Source organism: Theropithecus gelada, chromosome X, assembly GCF_003255815.1.
Source record: "Theropithecus gelada isolate Dixy chromosome X, Tgel_1.0, whole genome shotgun sequence".
NCBI lineage: Eukaryota > Metazoa > Chordata > Mammalia > Primates > Cercopithecidae > Theropithecus > Theropithecus gelada.
In genome coordinates this window covers 78953223-78967962 of record NC_037689.1, presented here as the reverse complement: position 1 = coordinate 78967962, position 14740 = coordinate 78953223, and the positions used below count along the sequence as shown (strand labels likewise).

The 14740-nt window shown below is 35.1% G+C and overlaps 1 protein-coding gene and 1 pseudogene across 6 annotated transcripts in view; both read right to left on the bottom strand.

The window, feature by feature from the left end:
• Window positions 1–552: 552 nt before the first annotated feature.
• Window positions 553–684, bottom strand: LOC112616805 (annotated as a pseudogene).
• A 3977-nt stretch (window positions 685–4661) lies between these two features.
• Window positions 4662–14740, bottom strand: part of ABCB7 (ATP binding cassette subfamily B member 7) — a 112061-nt gene continuing 101982 nt past the window's right edge. For all 6 annotated transcript variants that reach the window (XM_025372307.1, XM_025372304.1, XM_025372308.1 and 3 more), the window contains 2 exons: window positions 11511–11618; window positions 4662–4968 (listed from right to left, as the gene is read on the bottom strand). In XM_025372307.1, coding sequence (XP_025228092.1) covers window positions 4753–4968; window positions 11511–11618 — 324 coding nt within the window. In that variant the 3' untranslated portion in view covers window positions 4662–4752. The remainder of the gene's footprint in view (window positions 4969–11510; window positions 11619–14740) is intronic.

Below are 14740 nucleotides of genomic sequence, written 5' to 3'. Positions count from 1 at the left end.
CCCTTATTCTCAGTCTTTGCATAGAATAGAATTTCTACTCTAAGGGGGTGGGGGTAGGGCTGGGTGGCAGAAGGCATCTCTAGTCCTTTTGGCTTTGTCTGCTGGCATAGAGTTTCTGCAACACAGGTTTAAGCGTGTTTGTATGGGGTTGAGGGGTGGGATAAGAAATGTAAACAGTTGGCCCTTACAGGGTGAAACTCTAGCCCCAGAATGGGAGCTGGGAGAAGAGTGAGCCCCACCTACCCCCATCATCTTCACCATACACGCCCTGAATGGAGCATCCAGGGTAGAACACTCAGGTAACACTTGGATGGGGGTGGGGGACATATGGAACAGGTTGTTCCTCAAAGACCACAAACTCTTGCTGTTGTTAATAAGATTCAACAGATTTTCTTGAATGGATGTTTCTCTATTTCCTGTAGGCCCTTAAGACAATTTTCAGAAATTTTAAATGATTGCTTTTTAAAAAACAATTTTACCAGTAAAAATGTTGTTTTGCTGGGGAGAGGGTCTATTGAGCTCCTACTTTGCCATTATGGAAGTCCTACTCTCCAATTTATTTATTTCACCAATACCAACTATATTTCAAGTCATAATGGCCGGGTATTGGAAAAAATTTTCAATTAGCAATAACTGTGCCTCGGATATACTTCATTGGTTATGATACCACCACTGTGCAAAGCTTCCAATTTATTTTAAAACGTAACTTGAGTGGAAATGTGGTGTAGTAGAAGAACAGACTAGGTGTCAGGAGCCAGGGTTTTCATCCCAACTTGGCCTCAGTTTCTTCATTTGTAGAGTGAGGGGGTTGTATTAAATGACCTCTAAACTCCTTCTAACTTTAAAATCTCATGATTTTATGAAACTGAAACTACTGTAGCTGTGTAAGAACAGGAAGTATGGAAACAATCCACTGACCTTTTTTTAACCAAAAAAATGTTCCAACTTGTTTTTTATTAGAACATGCATTTCATTTCCAACTCTACCTAGTTAATAAAATTGCTACTTTATCACACGATTTGCAGTCAAGACATTTCTATACCCAAAAGTTTACTTCCTAATCATTAGAACTGATTGGTACGACAGCTTAATGTTAACTGAAAGCACACTATAATTTGCTGCCATTTTACCCACATTATGGGTTTCACAATTACTTTCTCTTAGAAACAATTCCAAGTGTTTACCTTCTGCGTAAGGCTATAAGGTCATACCCTCAGAGTGTCTCTTAATTATCTGTATTTATTCTCAGTATGTGAATGACAAAATATCAGTTTTCCCTGGACACTGCAGAGAAGAGTTGCTTCAATGGGATACCCATTTCTAGTCACAAATATAACGTTTATTTAGTAATGTTTATCTACACAGATTGCTATAAACAGTAACAGTGAGGTAAAGGGCCTCTCTGAGTTATTTTGTCTTAACTAACCAATTTTAACCTATTTGATTTGGTATTGTCATTTACTATACAATTTACATTAAAAATCTATATATTCAAAGGGATTTGTTTACAATTTAAGAAAACTGCAATTGCAAACATAAATGCTTTCAACTATTAATTCATGACAGACTGTCTAGTAATAAAGATACAAGGTAAGATAACTATGAATATACACTGGCAAAAGTTGCTACTCAGTGACACGTTCAGCAAGTAGGAAGGATAAGAGCAAGATGGCAGTATGGACAAAGACATCCAGAAATAGGGAATCATACAATCTTTAAATATCTTGCCTTTAAAGCAAAAAAAAATTTTAAAAACAGCCATCTTCACAAACTACTTTGTCACCATCTAAAGGAATGACACAATATTTATCTTAAGGTTTATAAAAGGTGCAAATCTCTGTAGAGGAAAAACAAACGCATATCTTGAGCTTGTTCATGTCCAAATGCTAAGGTCTCTTTCTGATTTGCAAAAGTGACCCTCAGACTTTAGCTGTTAAAAATTTCCAAATGAGGCCATCTGCTCACCAAGATATTTCTATGTTAAGAACCTTCAGTAAGGCATCTGGCCCAGTTTTTATAATCCCAAATTACCTTGGTTTCAACTTAATTTTTGTAAACTGGAAGTCCCTTAGGAAGAAAGTAAAAATTTCAATCTTTAAAATAAAGAGATATAAAAAAGAAAACCTTATCATCTTGCTCCGTTTTCAGATTACATATTCTAAAACTGTACCTTATTCATCCCAATATATTAAAAAACATTATGTTGCAACACTGATTTGGAGATTCATACACTTTATCCTTTTGTGCGAGTACATAATATTATAATGTAAAATTAGTACACTATAATTAAATGCCCTTTTTCTTGGCATTTCCTCTGAATGAATCATCCTAGGAAGCTTTTCTTTCATCTCCATTTGTCTATTATTTCCCTGTATAGAACCACCTTAATATGAAGTGGTTAAAAGAAATGCCTTTAAGACTTAGTTATGGACCCTACAATAACTGCTTTTCAAGTAATTTAAGATTTTGTTAGTTGAAAATAATGGTTAATGACCACAATGGACTAGGGACCACTTGCAATCATATGAAAACAAAATAGCTTCATATCTCTTAGTGGGAAAATTATCCACACCTTGGAAACACTCCTAAACTTCTTGGACTACAGTTTTCCCATATCATAAAATAACTTACTTTGAACACTATTCACACCTCAAAATGAATTATTACTGACAGTTACTTCAATATTATGTGTTTGTTTATGTGGTTAAGCAAAATCTTTTCCATCAGCATCACTGGAAATGTATAGAGGGAATTAACAGAGAAGCAACATTTATATTGAGACTTTAACCACATTTCCAGTAATGCAACGGATTCATTAAAAGTGCTCCCCGCTGCCAGAAGAGCAGTAACAACTATGGTTTCAGAGTAAGAAATGTTGAAAAAAAAAAAAAAAAAAAAAAAAAAAAAAAAAGAATCCATTTTTCAGTTGATTATGCATCTCAGTATTAACTCTAGCTTTAAAAACAAGATCTTGCATCACTTACTCTGGTAGCAAAGACTATGAAATACTGGTTTCATGTTACTTACCAAATTACCTTTATATAACAAGAGTGGGCACCTAAATTAGATAAGATCAGCTATCCACCCACCAATGTCAACAATACTAATCTCTCCCATATCAAATTATCATGAAAATTTTCTTAAAACTATAAACCAATAAAGTAAGTATATTAGGACCTTTTCTGAGAAATAAAACCTTATTACATAGTTATATGGCCATTCATGAGGTGCTTATGTTTTCGAATTGAATGATTACTACCAAACAAATGAAAGCAAGTTCATACTGGAAAAGAGAACTTTCTAAGTGAATGTATACCAGTATTTTATTAATTCTAGCAGGTAAAACTTGATTATGTTGTTTGGGCTCTTCCTTGTTATGTTAGGTTTAAAGATACTAATTAAATTACTGAAAAGTAAGGGAAGATCTTGTAATAAAGAAATTCTGAAGTGTCAACACAGATTAGAGTCTTGATCATCTAAAGAGAATAATATGTAATACTCTATTTACCTAAATGTTAATATTTTTTAAATGGACACTGATTTATACACACGTGAGCATGTGTATGCATGCACGACATCCCATTTACTTGTTTCTTAGTAAACTTTGAATAGAAAAAGCAGCACATTTAAGATGGCAATAGAAAATAAATGTACTTTCTAAGCTTTTCAGATTACTCCCAGTATAGCGACTTTCAAATTACATAGGAATTTGTAAATCTTTAAAGAAAACTGTGTAGTTTGGTCCAAAACAAAAACAATGCCTCATTTTTTGTGGAAAAATAAAATTCTAATCACTAGATGATAGTTATGGTGCTGCTTAATGATGAAGAATATTCTAAATAGCAAAAGGAGAATGAAGGTTTTTTTCCTTCAAAAAGTACATATTTGCAAATACTTCAAAAATTGTAAGTATAGGCTGGGGATGGTGGCTCATGCCTGTAATCCCAGCACTTTGGGAGGCCCAGGTGGGCAGATCATGTGAGGTCAGAAGTTCAAGACCAGCCTGGCCAACATGGCAAAACGCTGTCTCTACTAAAAATAGAAAAATTAGCCAGGTGTGGTGGCACATGCTAATTCCAGCTACTTGGGAGGCTGAGGCATGATAATTGCTTGAACCCAGGAGATAGAGGTTGCAGAGAGCCGAGATGTGCCACTGAACTCCAGCCTGGGTGACAGAGTCAGAATCTGTCTAAAAACCAAAAAAAGTAAGTAATCTATTGAGTAAGACATCAAACTATAAATGCATGTCTATTTCTGATACATTCTAATTTTAAAAGTTTATAAATTCATTTTCACATCAATTTCAATTGGAGGGAGGAGGGAGAAGAAACAATAAACTTACACTATCCTCTTTTTCTTTCATTTTAAGAAACAGACACTTTCCCTCTAAATTGTCAGCATAAAGGAGGTTTTAAAAACTACAAAAATTGGGAAACCAATCTGATTCATCTGGCTATAGATAGCAAATGAATGTCAGGCTTCAAGAGGGTAATGTGGTAATATCAAACAGGTAGCAAAAATTATGCATTGAGCACAACCAGGACAGTGACAAGAAAATAATTTGGGGATAATTACAGATGCCGCATTAAATAGAATGTGAAAGATGTAAAACTCAAATCCCCTTTTAAATAAGTCTTATCTAAAAGAAGGATTATAGAAAATGGGAATGTATGATTTTTTTTAATAAAACAATTCTACTTCAGTGCAAATATGTAGTCCAAAACAACAAAAAAAGAAAATGTCTTATGTGACTTAGCACGAACAGTTTCCACAGCCTTTCACACTATTGACAATTTCTTCTTGTAGTTTCTTTCTTTCCTCCTCTTTGGATATATTTTCTTTCTTTGCTTCCCATTTGGGGTTATCATGGTTCTGCACACGGCTGCTCTGTGTATGCCACATTTCTGAATAGATACTATGAGGGTTAGCGAGCAAACCATGGTGGGTACCACGTTCGGCTACCTTACCCTAAAAAGCAAACACATGAGAAACACGGAGAAAGGTCATTTAACTAGCATAATAACTGAAAATACCAAATACTTTCTAACTAAGGATTTTGAAGGATTTGCATTCATTAAAATACTTCTCCCAATTCCTCATACACAGTATAAGTGAAAAAAAATTTAGGTAGGAATGCTTTCCTTCCTGTTGAGCTATCCAGTGCCAGTGAACAAACAAAAGGCTATAAAATTTCTAATACCATAAACACCATTTTACTTAAAGGAAATAAAATTGTAATGTTTCATTTGTCATTTTGAAGGGAAGGTTAAAATGTAAAAAGGTGATATTTTCCGTAATCAGAAAATATTCAAATCAAAAGCACTGCTATTTACACAGGCACTTAAAAGATTTAAAAATAATATCCTTAAATCCTTATGTGTACTTTGAAATAAAAAAGATTTCATAAAATAAAAAAGATTTAATGAAAATGAAAAGTTTACTTCTTCCAGTAGCTGTTTTTGTTAACAATGGTTATTAAACTTAACACTGCAAAGATTTGGTGGTATAGATTCCAAACTCTGATCTACAATTAATTTGTTTCTTGATAGCTATGGTTAACCATGCTGAGAGACAAAAGGAATTCTGTCACTTTTACTGGTATTCCTGGGAACGGGACTTTTACAATAAACCCTTAAGTAAAATAACTGAAATTTGTCTGTGCCTACTTTTAAGTATTTACATGTAAGGTTATACTGCTGTTTCTTGATTTATTCATTTCTGGCATTATCTACTAACTCCCTATTATGGAATACGGAGATTCAACACTCATACTATCCCACATTCCCACTACTCCATCATTTACTCTCCTAATAACATCAGTTACATCACAAATTTTGATTCAGTGTTTACCTTATTACGACTATGTAAGTATTCCCTGCTTAGCTAAGTAGGTACTAGGATTATATATACATTTTCTTATACAGTCTTTTAATCCTGCTAGACTTAGTAACTTGCTTGTTTCTTTTTCATTTGCTTAGTTTTCTATGTCACTATTGGAAATCTCTCCAAAGTTTATTACAGAATTACAAAACCCTTTTCAACAGTATTTTTCTCATAATCAACTACATTAGGTAATCTATTAGTTTATTTCCCCCCACCACCCAGAGATATTTCCTTCAGAGCTTTTAGGTTGTTTTCTACATCCTCAATTCTGAAGTTGTATGATAATGTGCCCTGATATAGCTTTATTTTTCCTTTCCATTCATTGTGGTGGGTACTCAGGCCCTTTCAATCTAGAAACTCTTGCTCTGAAGTTCTAGACACTTTTTTGGTATTACTTTCTATGGCAAAAAACACAATAACTTTTGCAACAACCTATTATTTGACAATTTCCTCCCCTGTTTCTGGCCTCTCTAGAACTACCACTAGTCAGATGTTGGACTTTTTAGACAAATTCTCTTGTTTTCTGATCTTTTCTCTATATTCTCTCTCTTTTGGAGATTTTCTCGACTTTATTTCAGCAAAGACATTTCTCATTTCTAAAATCTTGTTCTCAGGTCGTTCCTTTATTTATTTATTTACCAAACCCATTTTAAAATTTTGAAATATTTCAAGAGTGATACAATGAACAACTCTATATGCTTCTCCTAGTTTGGCAACCGTTATTTTTTCTTACATTTGCTTTCTCCACCTCACCTTCTCTCTATATATACATTATTTTTTTGCTACACCATCTGAGAATGAGCTGCAGACATCATTACATTTCACCCCTAAATATTTCATTAGCATGTATCCCCTAAAAACAAAGACATTCTCCTATATGACTTAAATACAACTATATCACACTCAGGAAATTTAACAATGGCTGGCCATGGTGGCTCATGCCTGTAATCTCAGTTCTTTGGGAGGCTGAGATGAGAGGATTGCTTGAGCCCAGGAGTTTGAGACCAGCCTGGGCAACATGATGAGATACCTGCCCCCGCCCATCTCTACCAAAAAAAAAAAACAAAAACAAAAAACCCAACAAAAAAAACTGAACAATGATATGATATTCTTATTTAACATACAGTCCATATTCAGACTTCATCGATTGTACCAATAATGTCCTTTATACTTTTTTTCCAATCTAGGATCCAATCAGGATCAACGCATTGAATTTATAACAGCTTTGTTCTAGTCTGTGTGTGTGTTTGTGACGTTGATATTTCTAAAATGTCCAGTCCTGCTTTTAAAAGACTGCCCTTCAATTTGTATTTGTCTAGTTGTTTCTGATTATTAGATCCAGGCTAAACTTTTGTTTTTTTGAGATGGGATCTTGCTATATTGCCCAGGCTGGTCTCGAACTTCTGGGCTCAGGTAATCCTCCCACCTCTGCTTCCCAAAGTGCTGTTATTACCCGCATGAGCCACCATGCCCAGCCCAGGTTAAACATTTTGGGTAGAAAGAAAAGATAATATATCTTCAGTGCATTACATCAGGAGGTACATGAGTTCAATTTTGCTCCATTACTGATATTAGGTTTGATCATTTGGTTAAGGTGACATCTACCAGTTTCTCTATTTCTCTATTTTCAAGGTATTTTTTTCTCTAATTAGTAAGTAATCTATGGTAATTGCAAACCGTGCAAATATTCTAGCCTCAATAGCTTTACACCACATGGTTTCAGCAACGAGTGGGGACCCTTACCTGAATCAATTATTACAATGGTGGCTGTAAAATGTGATTTTCTAAATTTGTAATTCCTTTTACATTTCATGTGTTATTTGGCTTTCTTCCTAAAGGGGAACTGTCCCTTTCCCCTTGATAATTTTTGTTTTAGCAGTATCATCATGGATGCATAGATGTTTTTTATTCAATGTATTATAATTAATTAGTGTCATTATTCTTTTTATGCCCCAGTTGGCTAGTGGGAGCTCATTCAAAATGGTTCCTGTGTCCTCATGACTTGTGTTCATTAGTTTCCCTGACCCAGATCAGGCATCAACTACTACTTCTCCAAAGAGTGTTGGTTGCTTTTAGTGAGGAACAGTATTTAGTGCCCAAGATCTGGTTGCCAAGTATACTCATTACTACTGGGTTTTCACCGCTTCTAGGCCTCTTCAGTGAATAGAGTTAGGACATTTTTTTAAAATCTTAAATTCAGACTGATAATTCTATTCCAATATATCGCAAGGGTCTCCTCTTCTTTGCCAATTCCATATTTGTATCTTTCTTCTCCCAAGAGATCTGTTTCCCAACATCAATGTATTTACTCATAAGCTCAATCTTACACTATACACAAAAATAGTCTCAAAATGGTTACCCCCACACTACTACCAACAATACACTAAGTTCGAATTTCCTTTGGGTTATTTTTGTCTTTAAAATATATTCCACGAAGGGTATATAATCAAAGTAATATGTTCAAAAGTTACTTGGCTTAATTCTATTTTTCTTCTGGGTGGTTATGTTAGCAATTTTATATGCAATTAGTTTTACTTCTTTCTGTTTGTATTTAATTTTTATTTTTCCCCTTGTTGATTTAATTTTATTTTTGAAGGTATAAAAATACTAAGCATGGTTCAAAAGTAAAATATTAAAACTTCATTCTCTTTTCTGTATCTAACCCTTTGTACCCGCAGCCAATTGCTTTAGTTTCTAGTTTACCCTTTGAGTTTCTTTTTGCAAAAATAAGCAGATATACATATATTCTTTTTTTCCCTATCTTCTTTGCAAAAGGTAGCATGCTATATTCTCTTTTATATCTACTTTTTTTTTTTTTTCCACTTACTAATATATCCTACAGATCAGGCCATATAAGTTTCCTTTACTTTTTTTTTGTTGTTGTTTTTAATTTTTGGAGACAGAGTCTCGCTATGTTGTCCAGGCTGGTCTCCACCTCCTGGGCTCAAGTCATCCTCTCACCTCAGCCTCCCAAGTAGCTGGGATTACAGGTTACTTTTTTTTCTTCTGTCCTTATTTTAGAAATACTATATTTTCCACGATCTCTGAGCATATTAAGAAAGTCTACATTTTCCATTGAGTTCGTTTTTTTCTGTTTTGGAGGTCTATCCACTGACATTTAAGAATAGAGCATTGAAAGGCTGACCAGAAGCTCTGTGTGCATTACGATGCCTTCTAAACCAGTGGACTTCATGGTAGGATGATTATGTAGATATCTGGACATTTTGTTGGGGTTCCCAAATACAAGTATCTTTTTTTTTTTCCTGGGGCTGCTTTTGTTTCTCCAGAGAAGAATCCTCCAATTATTTGCTGATGAGGAAAGGAGTAGTGATGGTAAAATAAACAACTGGTTGGCAAAGTTCTTGGAGCCAGTGGCACAAGAGGGCCTGTGGTCCTATCCTTTGGTATGTTTTGATTTTCAGTTAATCTCTCCCTTATTGTTAATGTGCCTGGTGGTCTGCTTGTGTCCAAAGCCAGTAATTTCCTGATAAGTAAATCTCCAGACTCGTGCTAAGGAACTTTATTTCTTATGCAGTCTTACACTTAATTGTTACTTTCAACCTCATGCTTATCACCACTTTTCATCATACCTGGTGCCTTCAATTCCTGAGCCTTTTCAGGGGTCTACAACATGAATCAATTTGCTTTTTTTTAAAAATTGATGTCTCTCTCTTTTTCACACACAGTATTGAACTTTTTAGCTCTGCTAATCTATCTACTTACCAGTTTCCCCAATTTGCTGATATCTCTTGTCCACTGTTATTTCCTCTCCTATTATTTTGTCCTTATGGCTTTATACTTATTATACTTATTTATTAACTTTCATTTTAGTATGGTTAGGGGAAGAAGAGATAAACAAATGTATCCAACCTTCCACGTTTAACTAGAAGTTCCCTAGATATGCCGTCTTAACATTAACACTACTATAAGAAATTGCTGACAGAACACAGGAGGTGACAGATTATTAGTCAAAGTTAAGGTCATATTAGTTTCACTAGAAAATGAAAATCTGTTATGTTCATAATCAGACAACTACAGAATCATCAAATTATGAATAATAAAGAGATTCTTCTTTAGACACAGTTGCTATGATCAGTAATAAATTAGGTCCAATTACAACCCAAAATCCAAGTGGCAATGGTATAAAATAAGTGTATAGATACTATGAATTACATGGCATGAGGCAGGCGATCACATGCCCGCTAACATATTTTAACAACTTCTATTTGTAAAAAAAGGCTCTCACTAAATGGCTGCATAGAATCAGAAAGCTTATAAAAAAGTAGCAGATTTTATTTAATATTCTTGAACATCAATGATATAATAAGGTATATTTACAAAATTTCCCATTTAAGACATTCTGGTACAACCATACCGGAAAAATCAGTTTGGTAATGAATGTAAATATTTAAGAACAAACCAACAGAAAGGCCTAGGGTCACAAGCATGCAAGCAACTTATGAAGGTAATAGTATACAAACCACAACACTGAATACCCTATAAGAAATTTTAGTGGAGTGAAAAAGTCCCTTTAAATAGTTCAATATACAGATAGTACATGAGAATGCTTCTCTCTAAACTCTTACTACACAGGTTTTCAAAATGTGACCAGGCGTGGTGGTTATGCCTGTAATCCTAGTACTTTGTTGGGGTGAGGCAGACAGGTCGCTTGAGCTCAGGAGTTCAAGACCAACCTGGGCAACATGGTGAAACCCCATCTCTACAAAAAATTAGCTGGGCGTGAGGCACGTGCCTGTAGTCCCAGCTACTTGGGGGGCTGAAGTGTGAGGATTGCTTGAGCCCAGGAGGTCGAGGCTGCAGTGAGCTGAGATCTTGCCACTGTACTCCTGGGTGACAAAGTAAGACCGTGCCTCAAAAAGAAAAAAAAAAACCAAAATGATAAAGAATTGAAGATATATTTATTAGAAGGGAAAAATAATTACAGAAAAGGCTGAATGCAGGGTAGAAAACTGCATAATGTTAGAAATAATCAAGTACTAGGCGGGTGTGGGGAGAAGAGGTCCTTACAGGAAGGAGAAAATAAAAATTATTGCAATTTTCAAATCTACGCATCACAATAGTGGTACTCTGATTTGTCTAGACTTTTACAGTATACTCGTATAGTAATTTCCTTAGAAGAGATAAAGCAGGCTATATTTTTCTTACTTTCCCGAGAAGGAAAAACATAAAATAAAAATGACCATGTTTGAAAATGACCACTTTATTTTATGGTAATTTTCTTTTAACCATCAAGGGTATGTGCAGGTATTAGAAAAATAAAAATATATAATACAGCAAAGACACTGAGCAAATAGTCTATTCAGAGCAAAAATGAATGCAGAAAAGTTATTTTATATATGCACCATTGAAAACCTGCTTCTATTGTGAAGATTTAATGCTTTCCTGATTAAACTTTTGTTTGTAATACTTTAATAGAGAGTGAGTTAATATAGTTTATTCTTTCTTGGAAGTGACATGCATTATTTCCAATCAAAAGGGGCTAAAAACAGAATCTTATCAGGATTCAATCTCAACCAAATAATGTAAGAAACAATATTTAAGCTTCTTGTATCTATAACAATTTCCAGTGTTCCTCAAATACTAAACTTCAAAGTTAAATCTCTTACCTGGTCCAAGACAATGATTTCATCTGCATCAACCACTGTTGACAATCTGTGTGCAATGAAAATAGAAGTTCTGTGTTTGACCACATCCTTCATGGCACCAAGAATAGTCTGCAAGTTTGGTAATATGAAGAACAGGAGAAAATAAAAAGAACTATGCATTAGGCAAATGTAAATTAAAATAATCATACATTTCCTAAAGGAACACAAAAAATGCCAGTTAATCTTTTATTATGTAAATTTTATACTGATACCAAATATTACACCTAATCTAATAATAGCTAAAAGGAAGGGGAGAAAGCAAAAAGAGAAGGCAAATATGATCATATTATCATAGAAAAAAATTCTTTAAGATAGGCAACATTTCTCAAAATTACAAAATCTGGGAGAAAGTAGTAAACATTATAAGTAGTAAACATATCAACTCTCGTGATAACAGGAACATAGCCACATATGTTTACCAATGAGAACAAAACTAAAATGAGGAGAGACTTAAGTGATAGGACAGACAGAAATTCAAAATAATCCAAAGATAGGGAGATTCAAAGACTATAGGAACATTTGCTTCTCCTTAGTTCAAACTCAGAGGACAGAAGGGGAAACAATGATAACTGTATATTTTTAACTGCAGAAACCTCTTTTTCAAAAGCATTCTGACTTCCTAATGCATCCCGGAAATACATTTTTGTTTATTCCCTGTAAAGTATAAGAGTTGTATATATATTCAGCTATACTTGGAAACCTGGGTCTAAGTACAGCAAGCTAGATGGAAACAGCAGTGTGGGGAATGGGGATATACCCAAATTTCCTATGAATATTTCTGAACATTTTATTTATTAAAGGAATAAAATTATCAAGAGCAAATGGTTACCCAGGAAAAGATCTTATATTTTACTAGGGCAGACTGATAATAAGGTACAAGGCCAATACTAAGAAAGCCTGTTATGTTTGTGAGGACTCCTTTTTTAACCTTTAACAACTTAAACTCTGACATCCTACTGAAGACACTGGACTTTTTAAAAAGTCCCATTAAAATTTACCAAATCTTCCAATAACTCCTCCCCTTGGGGAGGTTGTCTGTTGGCTCTTAATGGGTTATGCTCTCTGACATAATAAAGCTGTATGACTCAAATAATGACTGTTGGTAGGTCTTTTAGTTTGTGGTAGTATGACACATTTTTAGGTAAAAAGTTCTTATAAGCATGTTCCTACTTTTCCTATGAATGGGGTCTGGTCCTGCTTATGGTTCACTTTAAATATAACAAATCCCCAGGCTAACCAATTCACTTCAAAATTCAATTGCTTTAAATATGCTGCAGATCAAACAATGGGCCCTGAAACTTAACTCTGTATGCAAATATTATGTCACACAGCCTGCAAAGCTGAATTAGGCCTATCCTTCAACACTAGGTTTACACTATGTATTGAATTAAAAGGTAGTTGAATGAAGGCAATTGACAAATGCATCTGTCTATCTTCAGTTCTCGATTAAGGGGATATGATAATGAAATTACCATTGTTGTTGAGACTTTTGTATGTAATGTAAAGATGTTGCTATGAAATCTAATGCAGCTGTGGGGCAATGTCATGACATCAGTGTCACATCTTGGTGTTTCATAACACTTCCAGTGAAATGAATACAAATTGACACCAACACTGCAGCTTGTGTATGCCTGACTTGCATCTCATGAGTTGCTCCATGATAAGTGAAAGACTATCTGGTATGTACTACGTCACAGGTTTCACAATCACTTCCATGACTATTTTAATGAGTATTAAGTGGCAATGGGAGAGAGACTGAAACTTTCTTCCTTTGTCAGCGTATCAGGTGATTCCTACAGCTTTGTAAGATGCAGGGGCAATGCAACAACAGCATAAGTTACCACATAGTTCCAAAAGGAGACACATTTGCAAATGGACTTAACACTGTGGTATTTCTAGTTCAATGCAACCTGGCATTCTTACCATCAACACTTGCCATATGGAAAAGGGGAGATAGGCATTTTACTCTATAGCACTTACTATTGAAGTTTATTTAAAATACAAAGTAATGCAGCCATTTTACTGAAACTTCCAAGTATTAAACATTGAAGAGCTAGTAATGGGATGGCTGGGTCATATGGTACTTCTAGTTCTAGATCCTTGAGGAATCGACATACTGTTTTCCGTAATGGTTGAACTAGTTTACAATCCCACCAACAGTGTAAAAGTGTTCCTATTTCTTCACATCCTCTCCAGCACCTGTTGTTTCCTGACTTTTGAATGATCGCCATTCTAACTGGTGTGAGATGGTATCTCATTGTGGTTTTGATTTGCATTTCTCTGATGGCCAGTGATGATGAGCATTTTTTCATGTGTCTGTTGGCTGTATGAATGTCCTCTTTTGAGAAATGTCTGTTCATATCCTTTGCTCACTTTTTTTTTATTATACTTTAAGTTCTAGGGTACATGTGCATAACGTGCACATTTGTTACATATGTATACTTGTGCCATGTTGCTGTGCTGCACCCATCAACTCCTCATTTACATCAGGTATAAATCCTATGCAATCCCTCTCCCCTTCCCCCTGCCCATAATAGGCCCCGGTGTGTGATGTCCCCCTTCCCGAGTCCAAGTGATCTCATTGTTAAGTTCCCACCTATGAGTGAGAACATGCGGTGTTTGGTTTTCTGTTCTTGTGATAGTTTGCTAAGAATGATGGTTTCCAGCTGCATCCATGTCCCTACAAAGGACACAAACTCATCCTTTTTTATGGCTGCATAGTATTCCATGGTGTATATGTGCCACATTTCCTTAATCCAGTCTGTCACTGATGGACATTTGGGTTGATTCCAAGTCTTTGCTATTGTGAATAGTGCCGCAATGAACATACATGTGCATGTGTCTTTATAGCAGCATGATTTATAATCCTTTGGGTATATACCCAGTAATGGGATGGCTGGGTCATATGGTACATCTAGTTCTAGATCCTTGAGGAATCGCCATACTGTTTTCCATAATGCTTGAACTAGTTTACAATCCCACCAACAGTGTAAAAGTGTTCCTATTTCTCCACATCCTCTCCAGCAACTGTTGTTTCCTGACCTTTTAATGATTGCCTTTCTAACTGGTGTGAGATGGTATCTCATTGTGGTTTTCATTTGCATTTCTCTGATGGCCAGTGATGCTGAACATTTTTTCATGTGTCTGTTGGCTGTATGAATGTCTTCTTTTGAGAAATGTCTGTTCATATC